This window comes from Choloepus didactylus, chromosome 16 (assembly GCF_015220235.1).
Source record: "Choloepus didactylus isolate mChoDid1 chromosome 16, mChoDid1.pri, whole genome shotgun sequence".
NCBI classification, from domain to species: domain Eukaryota; kingdom Metazoa; phylum Chordata; class Mammalia; order Pilosa; family Megalonychidae; genus Choloepus; species Choloepus didactylus.
The window spans coordinates 25,076,612-25,096,596 of NC_051322.1; the positions used below are offsets into that span (position 1 = coordinate 25,076,612).

Consider the following 19,985-nt stretch of genomic DNA (forward strand, 5'->3'; position numbering starts at 1 on the left):
TTTCTAACTTCCCATTCATCTCAGGCCCCAAATGGAAGAGCAAATGAGGGCATGTGTATCTGTGTGCACACTTGCCCTTTGGAAGCGAGATGTTGGAGGTGCATCCATCTCATTCAGGGTGACTTCTCTCCTTCTAAACTTGTGACAGTCAGGGGTGCCAGGAAGTGGCTCCTCATTAGGGCTGCTCAGCAGGGATTGCATCTGCAAGTATGCCAAGGGAGGGCCTGGTTGTGGGAACAGAGAGGCAAAGAGGAGAAAAGAACATTATAGACACTTTTAATGCTACCCAAGAAAATGTTTTGTTTCAGAGTAACATTTTTCTATAATGTACTCAAATTCACGTCTTGTAATCTGCTCTACAGATGGGTAGTCCATGAAGACGTGACTTTTTCCACTTCAGCTATTGCATTTCAAAATATTACTCACAATTAGGAATTTATATAGTTCAAAAAGATAGTGTGGTATTTCATGAGTAAATGTCTACCGTCTTTGAAATGGAAACCCAATAAACCAGGACTCAAAAACAAAACAAAACAAAACGAACCAATCCCCCCTCCAAAAAAAAGTTAAAAATAAAAAAGGAAAAAATATGAGATGAATTATTAGTTGAACAGCAGCTATTGAAACCTACTCATAATATCATAATACCTGACACATTTCTTCGTATATCTATTTCTATATTCGAGCTCATCTTCATTGATAAATAGCAACAACTAAAGATTTAAATTGTTGACTTAAATGGCAGGGAGACCTCTGTATGATAGATTCTGTAGAGAAAACTGACTATATTTTTTCAGTGGATATTGGTTGTGTTTTAAGATATTTGCCTAAGGCCACTTTTTTTCCTCTGTCCAAGCTTTCACCTGATATACAGATTGAAATACTGGTATAATGATTGTTTTGTTGTTTTTTTTTTAACATTTTTTATAATTATTACATTCTGCTATTTAGTAATGTTCCTACAGTGTAATAGCTTTAGTCCTATGAGATGTGTTTGAATTCATAGCAAATAGCAATTAGTTGATTTACTCTAGTGACACATTTGAGCAGTGGCTGTTTACCTGCCTGATATTTAATGCACACACATACAACCTTAAATCACCATTCAGTTTGACATCTTAAGATATAACACTTTTACTTGCTGCTCATGCCATTATTAGCTGCTTTTGAAGAGTGATGTATCAAGAAGTCCTGTTGGTAATTTTTTTTTTTTTACATGTTGCTTTCCTGAAATATAAAATATTGGCGGCTTGTAGCAAAATAATGTAGTGTATGGGTTATGAGCCTGTCTTGGAACATATTGGGTCACTTAGCAGCTGTGCTGGAGAGATGTTTGATTTGAGAAGACTTTTGGATCTACTCAGCCATAACACTGCTCTGGTTTTGAAATGGGAAAATGGAAGAGTTTTAGGGAATAGAGATATCTCAGCCTTGAAAGGTGTAGTAGGTAGAAATCTTTCAGTTGCTGCTCAGATTAACCAGCATTCCTAATCTGTTTCCCTTCATATGGGACAAAGAGTCTGGTGGGAAATGTGGGTTTATGGTGTAGAGCCACTACGGAGGTATGAGATAGCATTAGATACAGGCTATATGCGTCTTACCCAGCATTAATTTGATTTTCGAATTGAAATTTAGGGAAGATTGCAGAGAAGGCAACCTTTTTAATGTACAATTCCTTTAAAAATAGTTTTATCCACTGCTGTTACAATGTGGCTCGCTCTTCTAAAATAGTGCTGCATTCTTCTACATTATCTTTTAAGGTGGTTGTGTTTCTGTAGTCACCAATGATGCTAAAAAACGAAGAGCCCTTCCACATATGCCTAAAACATATAGTATCTTATTCCTTATTAACAAAAGAGAACCTGCTTTGTCAAAAGTCTGAATAATAGGGGTCCTTGAACTAACTCTGTCCTTTGAAGTTTTCTTTTTTAGTTTGTAGTTATTCACAAATCAGGAAATATTTATAAAATTATATTATGAAGTTTAAAAATTTTTTAATATAGGCAAACATAACCATCAGACCACACTCGTATCAGACTTTTATATATTAAGGAAAGAGAGTGCTTGTGAAATTCCCAGTGGAATGCGTTTTGTTCATTTTCGCAGGACTCTCGTGGAGAGGCGATAGCTACTTTCCTGTCTCTTGGTGCCAGGACCCCCTCCCCTGCCCCAGATACCACGTTACAGAGTGCATTCACTTCATCTTTGAAGAGCTCATCACCTCTCTTTAGGATCTGTTCTTGTTACTCATACATTGCAAATATGCACTTTTATGTCCACAAGGAAGACATTACTGACTTCAAGTAGAGCAGTGTCAATTAGGAGCAGGAAAATACAAAGTCTGCCAACTTTAGAATTGCACTCAGACTTTACAGGATATAACTTTTGAACAAAATTTGAACCTCTCAGGAAAAAAAAATTAGGGATTCTGATGACCTTCTTTCTTTTTTTACTATTTGCAAATCATGGCTTCCTGATTCTAAGGGGGAAAAAACCTCAAAGGAAAGACTCAGCAGGCTTCCTGAACGTCAAATAGTTCCTACAAAACAACATTCTGATGACTTACATGTAAATAAATCAGAAACATATGAATTAAACTTCTTTAGAAATACATATGGGTTGAAAAATTGAGAGAAGTGCTGAGAAAATGTGTTTTGGGTTTTGCTGAGCCCGTGACATTTGAAAAATAGTATGAGACATTGAACAAACACAAAGCATGGCTTGGCTTACCCATTCCTAATATTAGCCTACCAGTTCAATGGCAAATCAATTTACCATGTGCCTAAATATGAGCCACCTTTGTTGTGCTCCCCCACACTTAATTACTTGCAGTTTGAATTTTTTCAACTGGAAGCTCGAAAATAGCATCACATTTCAAGGAAATGCAAATTTTAGCATTTTCTCACCCAGTTGGTTCACATCAGACAATTTTAGTAAATACCACAGAACATTTCACCTTAGGAACAGTCATGTTGATATAGCCCTCTTTGGGGTGACTGGCATAAAACAGAAGAAAAGCATCATTAGTGAGAAACTGGCCCCAAAGTCAGTACTATGTGTTAAATCAATGCCAAAAGCCACCTCAGGTAAAAACTAATATAAATGAATAGTACCCTCCCTTGGCAGTGCAGGGGAAGCCAGGTCCTGCGCTACCAGGCTCAGATCTTGGTTCACTACCAAACTCTGTGGACACACAGGCAATGGAAGTTTGCCTTCTCTTTCCCACATTACACGCAAAAGAGCTAACACTGGGCTTCTAAATCCTGTGACGATTGCAGAGTTCTCAGAGCCCTTGTATCCTCTCTCCTTTGATATCTTGTTCCTCTGCATCTGGCTTTAAGTAGAGGAGCAGGACACAGAAGACTTCAGGAAACAAAAACAGTTGGAGCTTTACGCTGTTCCCCCTGAATGTAAGTCATTGATGTGCCCTTGGACAGAATCCTGTATTTGCTCTTTGGACTAGCCCTGTCTCTTGAGATTATCATTTTTAAGTTTTAGAGAGACAGTGGATTTTGTGTTTCTTATTTAAGGAGTTATTTTGGTTGTTTAAAAAAAAACATTTTAATGTACTTTTCCTAACACCTTCACTCAAATGGTGGTAAGAAGCTTGACCCAAGATAGTTACTTCTTTCAGCTAATATTTATTGAATGCCTACTGTGGGTCAGGTGCTAGAATATAACTGAACAAGACAGACCTGAGACAGAAAAGAAAACAGATGACTACAATGCTATTTGACAAATGCATGGATGGACGAGTATGTGCTGCTAAAGGTAGACGTAGGAGGGGCACCTGTCCCACATTTGTTCCAGGGGAGCTGAAGGTCAAGGATGAATGGGATTGAAGCAGACAGAATGCAAGAGTAATATCTGGAAGCAGGAGAGAGCATGCTGTATGCGAGGAACCGAAAGTAGTTCAGAATGGCTGGAGCTCACAGTGCAAAAGTGTAATCGTAAGAGGTATTTTTGGAAAGATAAACACTGGCCAGATCATGACACTGTTTATGTTAGTGTGCTCTGTTAAGGAGTTTATCCTACATGTAAGGAGGAGCCGTTCAGATGGGTATGCCCAGTAGGTAATCAGGTTTACAAGTCCAGGGGGGCAGGAGGAACACTATAAAAACTGGCACAGAAGCCCAGGAAAGCAGATCTGACCAGAAGGAGGGAATAGCCGGTAGTGTCAGATGTTGCTGAGAGATAAAAGTGATGTTTACCGGTAGCAACAAGCTCTTGAGGAGATTTTTGTTTGTTTGTTTGTTTTGGAGTGGTGGGCATGGAAGGAAGGTAAAGTTGTGGAGAAAGGTCATCACATGATGCTTCTTCATCATCATCGTTATCACCATCACCAAGAAATAAGTATTAATATCTTATTCACCAGACATGGAGGGTATACATAGAAAGAATGAGATCCATACACACAGGAGATTATAACATATTTGGGGAAAAAGACCTAAATAGAAAACAGAACAGCAACACAGGGTGGGACCCATGCAAAGGGCATAGTGAGCATTTGCAGACTAATCAGTTCAGAAGAAATAGGACTTGAAAGAAGAGGAAGAGTTAGATGAGCATATGAAAAGGGAGTTTTGTAAGTGGTGAGTACAACTTGAGCTTGGAGCCTGTATTTTGCCACCTTATTGGTTACTCCCATTTGATTTTCAGATGGTAATTGTAGGAAACACCATTAAAGGTGATGGCAAATGTAGCATGGTCTTAACTTGCGTTTTATTTCTGTTTAAGTTTCTGAATCTCTTTGGAAAATTAAAATCATAGACTGACTGTTGTTAACTTCATGCAATATTTATTTTTAAAATCTGGACACAGAAACCAAGGTACAGATATCTCAAATATGGCAAGTCAGAGATATTCTTAATGTGTACGTGGATGAGCTCCTTGTGTGATGCTGGTTGCAACGTGCTATATTTCTATGTTAGCTCCATATGACATCTTCCTGGGACCAGAGGGCCACTTCCATGTGCAGAACCCTAAGGAAGCCATTCATCATTTAGAGGATAGTGTTTCTGAGGAAAGATACATGGAGTAAACTTCTGCAAGGCACTTCAACACCAAAGTTTATAAGTGAAGGAAAGAATTCATCCTCTTTTACTTGTAAAGTTCCCTTGTTTAATAAATATTTATCGGGCACCTACTGTGAGTAAGCTATTGCATTGAATGTCCTCTAAATTACAACCTCTGCCCATAAGGAGCACATAGTATGATAAGGGAGAAGAGACCTGTGTCATTTATAAAAGACACAGTTTTATAAAGTGAAGTGCTGGGGAAATGTATAAGATGAATACAGGCAATTAAAATGCATTGAACTCATTCTGTTCTGGTAGTTTCTTGGTCCATATCACTCTCTGTTATACCACTAGTACACATTCCTATTTTGCTTTTTAAAGAATAGGACTGACTAGGCTGTCCACATATCAAGAAGTTATCCACTTAAGAGAACCATAAAAAATATTTTTTAGCATTAACAGGATGCTGGACATGTTATACAAATTAGATCCCTTGAGGACCATACTTTTTCAAGGTGTTTTCTCACCGCATTATCTTGTTTTATTTGTACCATGTCTCTTTGTAATAGGTAGCAGATGTTGTGATCTGTATTTTCCAAGTGAACAACATAAGATTGAGAGAAAGATTAAATGTTCTACCTGTGGTTAGTTATTACTGATAGAACCAAACCTAGAAAGATTTCCTGCCCTTTACAGAATATTAGGGACCATTATCTATAGCTGGTTGACACACTTAAGACATTTTGGCAGTGAGAGAGAACTATGAATTCATTCTCTTTGTAGAATAAAGAACATATACTGGGTTTCCTAATAAAGAAAGACATCCATGAGTTGACCTCAGTAAGAGAGCAGTTACTATTTCCATGGAAGCTCAGCCTCCTCTCCCTTGGCTACATTATTTACCTAAGTTTTCCATATAGCAACTGATGACAACAGTTACTGCTCAAGATGCATGACCTGTCATAGGTCCTCCCTACTATTAGAATAACACCTCCTTATAGATGGCTCCACACTGATATTTTTTTGTGAAGTATAGATAGCACATAAGTCATGGGCCTGCTACTATGCTTTGTTTGCTTTTGTTTCATTGAGGTGAAGTTCACATAACATAAAACTAGCCATTTTAAAGTGAAAGTTCAGTAGCATGTACTATATTCACAATATTGCACAACCTCCACCTCTAATTCCAAAACATTTTCATCACCCTAAAAGGAAACCCCATAAGTGGTTAAATCCCCATTCCCCTGCTACTGTGTTGTATAAACCTGTAATTTCATCATGTACACAAATTTGCCTCTACGCATGTACACTAGACATACATATACATCCATCCATCTCTCTCTGTCTGTCTGTCTAAGTACCTAATATTTCCTACTTATGTAAGCAAAGAACTATCTATTTTAACGAAGTTTTCTTTAGCTGGACGAAGAAAAAAAATGAAACAAACATGCCCTGCTTTTTAACTTTTCTGTGTATTTTTCATTAGATACTAATTTATAAAGAAAGAAGTAAAAAGACAAAAATCAATTCTGAGCCTTTTCTTACATAAAACTGCTGTGTTCCTCTTTCATTGAAGAATTTTAAGTTGTTTTCATTATCCTGATATTAAGCAGTCACCTGGATTTTTTATTTTCTATGTTAAAAATTAAAAATTATTGAAAAAAAAGCAGCTTTTTTTAAATCAGAGATTTTATTTCTTGAAATCACAGCAGCATTCTTGCCGTAATTTTTATCATTAAAGAAATTACTGTTATTTTTATTTGTAACTTCTTTGTTCCAGAAAAATACTTGAGGTAGCCAAGTAGCAGATCTTTAAAGCATATGTCTTTAAAATTAAGAAAAATTAGATCACTTGAAAAAAATCTGAAATTTAATTATTAGAGAACGTCAACTTAGTTATATTTTAAATATTCCTGAAGCTATGAGCTATTTATTGTTGATTACTTGTTCTTCTATTGCCCAACTCCACTTCAGGAATATTTTAATACTCTTTTTTATTAAAGGAACCACTTTTAGAAGTTTTCAATGAATAACCATCTCCTACTGAGATAATCCCCTTTGCATTTCTTTTGCGTACACAGTTTGTACTACTCACTTTCATGCATTTTCTAGTTGTTGCTTGGTGTAAGTTTTAAATCCCTCATCCACCTCCTAATGGAAATTCTGGCCTTCTAAGTTTTTTTGTATGCACCAAAGCACCTAGCCTTGTGCTTTCTAGAAGCTCTGCCATGAGTTAAATCAGTGAAATACTGCTGGCTGAGTTTATCTAAAACTTTGCACTGGGCATGGAGGAGGAGGCGGGGTGGAGAGGGTATTTGAATGGGTAGACAGGCAGGTGATTGGACATAGACGTTGGCAATTTGCATACTTATTTTTTCATTTCAATCTGTGCCACAAGAGTCATACATTTGGTAATTATTTCATGCTTTTGTTTTCAGTTGAAAGTAGTTAGGGCCATATGTTTTGACAGAAAAAAAGATAATTGGTACTGTTTTCAGCTCTGTGAAAGAGAGGATGGGGTAACAATTTTACAGTGTACCAGGGCAGCGATTCCTGTTCAAAACTTTCCAGGTTGTAAATTCACTGTTCATAACAGTTCTCTTGGTAAGCAGAAGAAGGAGGCATCGAGGTGAAGCACCCAGAGTTAAATTTGATGCTTCAAAGCACAGCACAGAGTTCATGTGTAACACTGCTTAGCATTGGTAGTTATCATTTACTAATATGAATGTTTGGCCTCTAGCTTCTTAGACTCCACATGGTTGGGAAGGATATGCTGATCAAGTGCTATCAACTCTCACCTGGGATTTGGAGTAAACTGTCCCAGGTTAGAGCCCCTCTCCTGCCCCCATCCCCAGTCATTTAACTCCTGGGAAAGGAAAATATTTATAATTTTCCACCTTCTGTTTCCTTATTTATAAAATGGGTGGGATGGCTGACCTCTAAGTTAGACAGTCTATCCCAAAGTGAGTATAAAATAAAGCAAAAAGTCTTCGTAATTTAAAATACTATGAAAATGTGACCTTTTTGTAATTATTAATCCTAGAATTTTTTACCAAATTTCCTTTTATACAATTAAATTCAAGTTCAAAGAAGATATTTTTGGAAGTACATATCCCCTTTCGTGAATAGTTTTCTCTGATTATTCTGTTTGTCTTTTCAATATTAGAAATGTGTCCTCCCTGCCTTTTCATTCTTGCTCTGGATCGCTGCTCTTCTTGAAAGATCGCTGCTCTTCTTGAAAGTGTGTCTTTTTGCTTTTGTCTGACACAGCTTTCTTCCTAAGCCCTCCTGCTTCTTGGGAAGGAGTGTGTGCTTGGGAATGATTGCTCTCTGGGCATCAGTGCCTGTTATGTACAAACCCAGAGCTGAACACACCCGGATTGGAGGGATAGGAATAGTACATTTAGGGTTGTGCAAGGTGAAACTATAAAGTAATCAGCATTTTTCTTTTATGTTTCCTTCTGGAAAAGGCCTCTCAGTACCCTTATTCCTTTTCCGTTTTACTCATTCTTTCTAAAAATTAACTATTGGGATAAGATCTGAGCACTCACCATATCAAGGTGTAATAACTGTTAACAGACTATGAGAGCATTTCCTGAAGATGGGAGATGATCAGAGATGTGTTGAAAAGAGGATTTGTAGCTGTGGAATTTTTCTGAGGGACGCAGGGTTTTACTCCTCATAATAATATGCATTGGTGAAGATCTGCAGTGATGAAATTAATTTGTTTAGCTCAGTGGTACCCAGGCTTATTGAGCTTAGATCCCCTTTTTTAACATCCAAGGAAGTATGTCAGCTTTAGGCTTTAAGGCATCAGCTTTGAACTGGGGTTCATAAATAGGGACCATTATCCACCATCTAAAGAAAGCTTAGCCCTAAACACTTCATCAAGAAGTGAAATGTAATAAAACCATTTTGGCTGAACTGATGAGTATTTATCTTTATCTTATGATGTTATTCTTAGTTTAATGTGTATCTTGTGTGTGGTGTGTTTTTCCTTCATTCATGTACACACTTAGTAACTATTGGAGCCTATTCTGTGCCAGGTACTACACACACACACACACACCCAAAAGCACACTTGCACATTTCTTCATGATAGGTTTTTTTTTGGACCATATTTTTTCCATGATTGACTCTCCTCAACAGGCCTTCTTAGCATTCAGTAAGATATAGAAGAAAAACAATAATCAACATTGGTGTAAACTTAAAATTAATTTGTCTCTTTATTGTAGAATCCTAGAATTTATTTTCATCCAGAAGACCTGCTGCCCTCATTTGACTGATGAAACAGCAGTCACAAAGCTATTTATTGGCATATATAACCAACAGTTTTTTGATGTTCCAACACCTCCTAATGAAACAGCAGTTATCATATTAAAAAAAAGGCAAACAATGGGGTCACCAAAGGAGGAAAAGTATTAAGATGGGAGATGGTCCATTAGAAATAATTGACAATCATGAATTCAGTATAGTAGGTTTACATAGAGATACAATTTAGTTACATCGAATAATAAACAGAAATAATAAGGCAGGTTCTTCTTAATATTATCTTTAATTTCTGCTCAGCAGTCATTAAATAAAAGTTTGAAAACAACTAAAGTGTTTAGAACGTACTAAAGAGCTGTGATGCACTTAGCATCCCTGGTCTTTTATCTGTGCGGATCATGAGCTTGGTGAGGAAGCCGAGTCCCATGTGAGTAAATAACCTGAGGAATGTAACCAGGAAGCAGTCTGGTTTCACCTGGACCAAATTTTATGCAATTAAGTGTTTCAAGAACTCTTTAGCCAGGTGTAACTTAATCTATTTAAGGCACCCTCAGTTAAGGCCTGGGCACCTAGGACATTGGCAGTGGGCATTCCTGTGAGGCGCCACGTGGAGAGTGATAGCAGACATAGAGTGTCTGCTCAGTGCCAAGACCAAGGGAAATGCAGGTGTCAAAATTAAAAGAACTATTTGGAGCCAAAGGCTAGTTCGTACACATAGACGAGACTATGTTCACACTTTTTAATGCTTTAAATAATAAGGTAGCGTTTACCAGCTTTGTGTGCTGGTATTTAGTCCTGAGTCTAAACACCGGTGTAACTCTCATCTGATTAGTTAACCTCTGTCTGCCTCTAGTACCATTAAATGGTACCTCAGCTTCATGTCTGGAAGACAGATGAATGGGCCTCCTTCCTGTAGAAGCACACGGGAACCTCTTTTGTGCTTCTCTGACAGAGATCATCTTGTATTCTTCTCATTGGGCAAAACAGCATTCTCAGGCCCTTGTGTGCTAAATGGCCCAGCAGCAGATGGGACCCAGGACTTTAGAAAGCTGGGTTTTGGTAGGAGTCCATGAGCACCCTGGAGAGAATTCTTAGCTATCAACAGATAATGCTGTAGCATAATTATTAAGAGCTCAAATTCTGGAAGAAGACTGTAGGATTTTGAATCTGTATTTTGCTACTTAGCTAGCTTTGTGACTTTGGGCGAGTTACTTCACCTTTCTGTGCCTCAGATTCCTTATCTGTAAAATAGGGATGATAAAACAATGGAATTTGTGTAAAGACAAAATGAGTCTATGTACAATTTTGTTGAAACAGTGTCTGGCATATCGTAAGTAAAGTGTTATCTGTTATCACTGTCATCATTTTGTCATGCCAGCTGTGGTAAGAGCTTGGGGCTGGCAAACCTTAGGACCAGGTCTTTTTCCAGTGCTAGTGAGTTAAGCTAGGAAACTGTAACATTTAGAAAGTTTTAAACTTTTTATCATTGTTTTTCATTGGCAGCTCCCTTCATACCTCATTTGGAGGGTTGTAAGAATGCAGTAGGATAGTGTATGAAAACAGCTTAAAAATCTCAAATGCTCTTCATACATGAGACCACTGTGGAGTTCACCCAGTCCTACCTATGCTGGCAGTTAATGCTTCCAAAATAACAGAACATTATGTAGATAACGAGTTAAAATTTTGTTCTAGAATTTTTAGTGGTCCTTGTCTTAATGCTGTTGTTTTTTAAATTGAAGCAGGGTTTTCTTTTTTCCTCTCAAATTTCTATAAATGTCAAGTGATATATGGGCTCATTTTTACTGAGTTTGAAATTTGATTTAGAGATTTGAAAAACAGACTGCATCTAGCTATATAAAAAAACGTAACAATATCCTGGCCTTTTTATTTGAAGAGAAGAAAGAACAAGGTAGAGCTGCTGGTCATAAAGAACATCAGGTTTATTGTAGCTCCTGGTGTGCTTTGCACACAAGTGGTGTACACTTAAGTTTCAGTTCAGCTCACTTTTTTTTCTGTGCCATCCCTGAGGTTGCTGCAGGCTGGGTGCACCAGTAGGAAAGTGCACGGGGTGGGGGGTGGCTTCGGTCCATCCCTGCCTGCTCATGTGTCTCTGATCCCACTGTAGAGCAGATCACTCAGTTCCCTGCTTCTCCTTCCTGTTGCCGCCTTTGAGGATCTTTTGAAAGATCGGTACAGACATAAACATGGGAAGGAATTAAAATTTGTCCAATTTTGCTACTTGTTAACACAGAAAAGGAAATTTGATGGGTGAAAAGTATAAAACTCTTGGCTGAAATTCACTTACAGGATTTAGCTTCAGATTTAATTTACTCATGAATCATTGATCAAGACTCAGCTAATATCTAGAAGAGTAAGAAAAATTATATGTGATATTTGCAATAAGTTTATGACCATATGTTCATAAGGATTGATGTTCTAAATATATTACGTATCTAGGGAATTTCTTTTGGTGGATCATATGCATATTGTTTTTCATATATTTTTATGATGCAATAGAGTTGAAGAATGGTCATTGGTTAGGGGAAATAAAATATGAATGCCATGTACATGAATGGTACATTTTGTACAAGTTTTAGATAATTGTGAACTATAACTTTTTTACAACTGCTGATAAAAGTAGTTTGGGGAGTAAAACTCTTCATATTATGAGTTGTTGTGCGGCTCTTAAAACTATTCAGTTAATTCCTTAAAAAATTTCAGATGTTTTAGATGGAAATGAAAGCTTCACAATTCCAACAACCACACCTTTGGAATTTTCCATTTATATGTAACCCTTAAATAGCCATCTATTTGTCAGTATACTGCAGAAAGTTAGGTCTGTATTATCGCTAAACACGTTTCCTATTATGTGGTTATACTGCAAATGGGCCTTTCAGCCATCACTTGGGAAGGTGGGAGTATTCTTCTTCCATTAGTAAATATTCCTTTACTTGACAGAAGACACTGAGACTATATAAGGTGAATGATCCTTATTCTTGTAGTGTTTTTTTTTTTCTTTCAGTTTTGACTTTTTGCACTCTTGGACTGTTCTCATTGTTATATGCTGTTGAGCATTATTAAATGCCTTTAAATAGCTCACTAAGATACTCAACTGTGTTACCTGAATCTGTTTATTAACCTTTCATGCCATCTTACTGTCCATCAGTATCTGTAAGTTAGAAAGTTAGAAAGGACCTTAGCAAGGAGGGTACCAAGAGGACTGGGTGGGATGTCTGGAGCTCTGGACTCTGTCCAGGTCTCTGGGTAAGCCCTTTAACCTCTTCCTTTTGCTCATTTGTAAAACAAGGTTGAATCCATTTGAGCTTTAACAATATGATGCCAAGAGGCAGGACCTAGGACAGAAGGTGGAGGTGTAACATGAAAAGAGAAAGGAGTGTCTGTGAAGAAGATTTTTAAAAATTAAAGCAAAAAAAGGAATATGAAGAAGGAAGAGCTAGTACACCAGAGGAAAGTTTTCAATAATGTGAAAACACATGATCAGAAAAAGTTAAAGTTTCAACTTTTATTGTATAAAAAAAAGTGATCACACCACGTCTAACTCTAATTTCTTTGTCAGAGACCCTAGAGGCAAAGAACAAAACTGCAATTTAAGAGTTTCTTACTTTTACTTCCCATGTATTCAGAAACCTGGGGCCACAGATACTCTTCTCTGGCGTACCACTTGGTATCTCATGCAAGCATTTTGGAAGATGGATATAAAAAAAGGACTCTAAGAAATACGTAATAGTATAAGGGACTATAAAAATGATAAATAAAAGTAAAACCTAAATGCCCTGCAAGCTAATAAAGTCAGCATTTATTGATTACCAGCTGTATGACAGGTACTGTGGATTCCTAGAATTGGCCTTTCCCATTAGTCCAAGAGAAGAGTTCCTGCTTTCCCAACCTAAGGGAAAGATAAGAGTATGAATGAGCTCACACGATTGTGCTGGCTGCCCTAGCAGAGGGCAGGGCCCATGTGGCCCAGTAGGACTCGTCGCCAACAGGAATGACTCTAGACTAACGCTGTCCAGTAGAATTTCCTGCGATGGTGGGAAGGTTCTATGTGGGTGCTGTCCAATGTGGTAGCCTATAGTCATGGGTGGCTCTTGAGCACTTCAGATGTGGCTAGTGCAACCAAGGGACTGAATATTGAATTTTATTTCATTTTAATTAATTTAGATTCAAAATAGCCACATATTACTATGGTTAGCATATTGGCAAGCACTATTTTAGACACCTTATACACCTTATTAAAAATAATTGTAAGCAATGAGTAGCTCTTACAAGATATAAATAATAATATCATTTATTGAGTATCTTCAACAGATTAGGAATTAATATTTGACATAGTTTATCTCTAATCCTCACAACAGCCCTGAAAAAGGCAATAGCTCCACTTCACAAATGAGTAAACTAAGTCTTTGAGAGATCAATTGGTTTGCTGTTTCCTCACAACTAATTGTGCGAGCTGGAATTTGAACCCAGTTGGTCTGACTCCAGAGTTGGATTATTTTTCCTACCTGCCAAATCTGTTCATGTACTTTCTGGAGACTGTCTCTTCTACATATCTCTGCCTCTCCACCCACCTGCCCCCCACCCCCTTTCTAGATCACCTGGCAAGTTACCTTTAACTTGTTCACAGAACAATTATGGTCTCCATTTCAGTTCTTTTGAATGTGGAGCCAAAGCTGCCCCAGAGCCATTCAACACCTATTGTAACAGCCTAAAGGGGCCTTCCCTGGGTACAGCCCAGGTGCCTGAGCAATGAGCTGATCACCTGCAGTCTCTTTCCCCCGTCAGATGCTGGGAAGCATCAAAGCATATGACCAGGCCTGTGAACATCAGCGGCACACAATAAATAAAACCTTAGCATTTGAGCATTTGATGTCACAGCTTAGAATATCGTGAAGTCCCCCAAGGTCATAGCTACTGGGTGAGTTTGGCCAGCACTTGGGCATCTGTGGCATGATTCTGCTTTGCTATTTGCTGCTTATCATAGAGCATACAGTAGCTCTCTGTGAGGGTCTGAAAGCCTTAATTCTAATATTTTAGTTATTCTGAACAGATTCTCCTGGAAATTGTATGTGCAGATGGGACCTGCAGCATCATGAAGGGATAGTAATGTTAAGGGAACACCCCAGTGGCTGCCGTCCAGTGGCACTCGGTTACACTCCCCGTGATACGTGATCTGAAGACCACTTCTCTTACAGTCCCACAGAGTTAAGTTCCGACTTCAGGAAGCAGGTTCACTAACATAAACTTGGTTTCACCATATACCTGCCTTACCGCATTTTGTTTTCGTAAAAGGTAATTATCAGACCCCACAAGAATATTTCTATAAACTATGACCAAAGTATAGCCTCATGTTGATATTTAAAAATATCTTTTCTTCTTTCTTTTCCTTTTTAAGGCAAAGGATTTTTTTTTTAGTGGAAATAACATAGACCTTGAAGACCAGTTCAAATCCTTGTTTTGCCCCTTGATAAATTTTTAATGCGGAAAGGTGGCTTAACCTTCCTGAGTCACATTTGTTTAGATAGTAAAAGACAATAGCAACACAACGTTAACACTAACACCTACCATTTTTTGCATGCTTAATATATGCCAAATATCATTCTAATTGCTTTATGCACATTATACCATTTAATTCTCACAAGAACTTTGCATAACAGGCATTGTAATTCCCATTTTACAGGGAGGCATCTGAAGACATGAGAGGATAAAGTAACAGGTCCAAGGTTGCTTAGCTAATAAATGGTGGACTGACAGGCAGACCCTGGCCAATCCAGGCCAATCCATTTGACCACTCTACAGGCTTCAGCCATGCACAAATGGGAACGATACTACTAATAATATTCACCTTATAGGGTTAATGGTAAAGATTAGAAATGATGTATATGAAGCTCCCAACACAAAGGCTGTTCCACAAGAGGCACTAAACAAACTTTTTTTTTTTTTTTTTTTTAATCTCCAAAAGTGAAACTGATGCCAATAAAAATAATAGCTTCAAGAGGAAAGGGTAGGGGCATGCTCTTTTCATTTTGTTTGCTGGTTTGCATGCTTGCTTTGTGTATTTCTTATTCTAACAGTCACTCAACTTAGAAGAACTTAGCATATTCTTGTTTCTCTGATGAATGTAAAATGAGAGTCAGGAACATTGGACAGAAGAATTAATGCACCATAGTTACACTCCTCTAATTGCCAAGAAAATTAAATATGCAGAATGAAAACGTTTTTCACTTTTCATCAGCTCAGGGTTCAGCATTATCTAAAGAACTTTGTAAAACTGAAAATTTCTTTGTATAAAAACTATTAGTTTCAGGATTGTGAGAGGAAAAGATAGTGATGCTTACTTCACATAGTCAATATACTTTATTAGTTTTCCATGAAGCTTTTATTCAACAAATAATTCAGTAAAAGAGCTGTGGCCTGTAAGCTTCGGCCACAGATTTGGCAACAAAAATGTCACATTTCTTTAATCATTCTTGTGGGAAGAATCAGAATGCCACCTGTCATCTTATTGGAGAAAAACTTAACTTCGGATTTTTATTTCCCATTAGACTTTCCTCATATTTCATCATTAGGCTCCCTTCACTGTGTTATACCATAGTTTGAGATTTTTATTTCATTTTTGACAGGACTGATTTTCTGATGTTATTCATTAAAACAATTCCAACTATTTGATGAAATCTGAGGTGTTTGTTACTGTTATATTTATTACACAGAAGCTATTTTATTTAACAAATGTGTCAGTAGTCTGTGTACATAGAATAATAATAATTTTTAAATGAATGGGAGCTTTTCTTATTGAATTTAATATCATCTATTAAATACTCATATTTTGAACTCTTTTGATTGGAAATTGGAGAAGAGTTGACTGAAGTAAAAATAACAAAACAAGTCTCTGGTCATCCAGGTCATTAAAGTTGAAAACAATAAAGATAAACTGAAGTACAAACATCAGGATCAGTTTGTTTTCATGAATACCATCTTATGCCTTGACCACCATTTGAAAAGAAAGTAACTTGCAAATGTGAAAAATAGAGAACGCTGTATAAAAAAGCAAGTTGCTTTCACTATTTCATTATTAACTATTCTCATATTTAAAATTTGGGATTTAAACTACATCGATGCTTTGATTCCTTCTAATTTAAAAAAGTATAATTGTATGTAATATTTACTTACATAAACAAATAGAGAGCTTAACTTAAAAAATAACTTTGAAGTGGGGAAAATCAACAAGATAGATGAAAGGGGTGTAACATTGTACCTGATTTGTAAATTAAGATAAAGAGGACATTTATAAACTATGCAGAAATTGCCTTTAAAAAATCTGTAAATAGTCCATTTCACGTAGCAAAGACTTTCATCTTATTTAAAGAGTCTTCATTTGGTGTTATACCACCAGAAAAATGGAAATTGCTTAGTGTAACACCATAAAAACGTTTTAACCCCATAGATATTCTTTTTCCTGCAAGCAGTACTGATGAATTTGGGGCAAGTGATCTTAGATCTATGAGCTTGATCATAATTCATAGTTTCCTTTTAGATGGTCAATATCAATCAAAGGTTTTTATCTCCCCAAAGAAATATCAAATATTTCCTCCAAAGCCAAAAAAAAAGATAAGTTTTGTTAGGTATCATTCAGTGGTGCTGACATAGTAATATACATGTTTAAATATAATGTTTTAGAATATGTAATTAAATCCAAACTATTATCTTAAAAGAATTGAATTGTTTTAACAATATGGTGATTTAATAATATGGGTCAGCATTTATTTTGAGTTTTATAGTAAATGTATTTCTGAAATTTGGGAATAATGTATAATACATTTAGCTTGTATTAATATTGACGGACCAAGTAGCTGCCAGGCTAATAGCATGTTGATATATTATAGTGCTATCATGATCATTCTCTCATTAGAATGAGATGATTTAATTTTCAGTTTCTCCTTTTCCCAGAAGGTGATGGTTTCCTTCATCTTTTTAGCTTAGTCCCAAGTCCTTCTCTAAATACAGTTGGTAATATTTCCCGAACTGTTTGTTAGTTGTATAGTTCTCAAGAAAGTACTGGGTTTTGCTTAACAGAACTTAGGGTATTGATTTGTTTTTGGATTTCTGGCTTAAGTTTTATTCTTTGTTCCTTAAAAAGATACTTGCAAAACATTTTTTTCCCCTTTATTGTAAGCCCTGTGGAAATAGTAAGCTCAGAAGCAAATCGCTGTTTATACATTTAAAATGTGAAGAAAATTAAAAAATAAAATCCCATGAAATATAGGGCTTATATCCCTCCGTGACTTAGGAAAATCCTTGTTTTCTAAAGAGCAAGCAGGTTTTTCTGGTGTGTTTTTGTTTTGTTTAATCTCCAGGACCTTTCAATTTTCAAGGGCAATGCGGGGCATATGTAGCATTTATTTGATGTATGTCTGTGCGTATGTGTATGCATATTTTCCCACATCTGTCTCTGTGGACTTATCCTTTGTGAAATCCTAAACCTTGTATTAATGCTTAGTTTGTGATTCATGGTTTTCTGAGAGCAATTATATAATTTTTCTTAGGGTGTTTATTCGATGTGTGCTATAAAAAAAAAATGGGAGTTATTTTTTGGTAACCCTGCAGTTGCCTTTTTATTGGTGAATTTCTCTTTCTTTTTGCTGTGACCTGTAAATATCATTGTAGGCTCACTGCCAATTTTGTGAGCTGCTGCCTGCTTCAAAATGGAGGCAGGAAGGTATCCATTTTCATCAAGAGGATGACAGTGTTTCAGTCTTTCCGACCATCTGGAGAGAGGAACTTTTGGAGCAAACGAAAATGGGGATAAAAAAAATTATATTTAGCAGAAAAAGCAACGGGGGAACCAATTAAAGTTAAACTAGACCTTATGAATTTATGCTTTTCTAATGTGCTGTCCTGTTTAAATGAAACATAAACAAGAAAATACACAGGATATTTTTATGAAGAACTGGTCTCCCAAGTCTCATGACTGTTAGTAAATGAATATAAGTAAATTGGGGTTTTGGTACACTTTTTAAGTTTATTGCACACACAGATATAATTAGTACTAAAAAGGAGGGCTTCCCCCCTTTCTGAGCACACACTGAATTTGATGGTCTCACATAGATCCAGCCTTTTAATGGCCTTTTTCATGTTTCTCTGCAAAACTGAAACTGTGGGAATTTAATAATCCAAGGTATATTTATCATTTTATGTGGCCTGGATAGTTCATTTTTTCTTTCCTGCTCTTCTTTCTCCTCTCTCTCTGTAAAAGTTAATTTTTAAATTGAAAGGTGGAGTAAAAGGGAGAGGCTTGATGCATATTTTTCCATTTTTTCGTTTCAAGTGCTCCTGGGCCATCCGTTTTGGTTTTTTTTTTTTTAAGTATGCTTATACTTCCAGGACCATCCTGGGTATTATGTAGTATATTGGCAACTGGACGTGGTTTGCAGTGTTCTTGTCTGTGACTGGTAAATGGCATATCTGCTTATTTTCCATTCTTGCAAATATACTGAGTGGTTTTTGTTGTTCTTGTTGTTTTGTATTCTAAAAAGAGCATTGTTTCTAGGGTTTGATCAGATTTAGACTGGACATGGTAGAAATTTAGCGTTTTTCTCCCTGCCTCTTATAAGGTAATGGTCCGTCAGATACTTTGGTCAATGCAGAAAGAAAAAACTAAATTAGTTCTTCTTCCTCAGGTGTATGCCCCATCAGCAAGCACTGCCGACTACAATAGGGACTCGCCAGGTTATCCTTCCTCAAAACCAGCAGCCAGCACTTTCCCTAGCTCCTTCTTCATGCAAGGTAAGAAGCTGCTTCTTCTAAGGGGAAGGCCACTGGACAGAGTTTTCCTGGGTCTTATAATGTGATATATGAGGCAAAATACTGCTGAAGTGGTCGATACCCAAGATGGAATACTAGGCAAGTGTAGAATGTTGGAGGGCAGACTTCTTAGAAGTTGAATTCATTAAAAATAAATTAGCTAATTAAAACTTTAAGACTTTTTATTAAATTAAAGCCATTTGAGCAATGATGAGTTAAGATTAGACTGATCTGCTTCACATAGAACAGGTGTTACTTGGGTCATGGTCTTCCATGACTAATCATTTCAGCTTCTTTACCATCCCTAAGAAGGATGTGTGTGTGCATGTGTTTTTAGGAGTGTCCCGGCCCAGTGTGTGTTTTGATCATCCTGGATTTAGCCACGTGGAAACAAATTGTCCTTATGCATATAAAATTATATAAAATTTTCACTTATCAATTTGTATATAAGAGTAAGAGTCCTATTTAAGATGAAGTGACCTCTCTCAAGACTGGGTGTTAATTTATTACACAGCAAAAGCACTTGCCCAACAAGCTAAATGGTTTGGGATAAAAGACCCAATTTTTTAGGGACTCATATAAAAAACTACAGCTACATGGTAGATAAGGTATATGTTTTCTTTTAATTGCTCACTTTCATTAACTAAGTGGGGATGGATGTGTGCCCCAAGACTTACAGTCCTGCCAGTGGTTGCACAGGCCCTTTCTGCTGCTTGAGAAAGACCAAGATGGTTGAAATGACAGTAGCTCCTTGCACAAGTGGATTGTGCAGATGGTACAGCTAAGGGCTCCATCCATGACCTGCCTGTGGCATTTCTTTTTAAAAAGTAATGACCTTGTTACTAAGTTAATAGCCTGAAGTTTAAATGTGGAAGTCAC

At 36.9% G+C, this 19,985-nt stretch overlaps 1 protein-coding gene across 29 annotated transcripts in view; it reads left to right on the forward strand.

The window, feature by feature from the left end:
- The window catches only part of TCF4 (transcription factor 4), a 345,156-nt gene that overhangs the window by 274,113 nt on the left and 51,058 nt on the right, over positions 1–19,985 (forward strand). For all 29 annotated transcript variants that reach the window (XM_037806070.1, XM_037806078.1, XM_037806067.1 and 26 more), the window contains one exon: positions 18,983–19,088. In XM_037806070.1, coding sequence (XP_037661998.1) covers positions 18,983–19,088 — 106 coding nt within the window. The remainder of the gene's footprint in view (positions 1–18,982; positions 19,089–19,985) is intronic.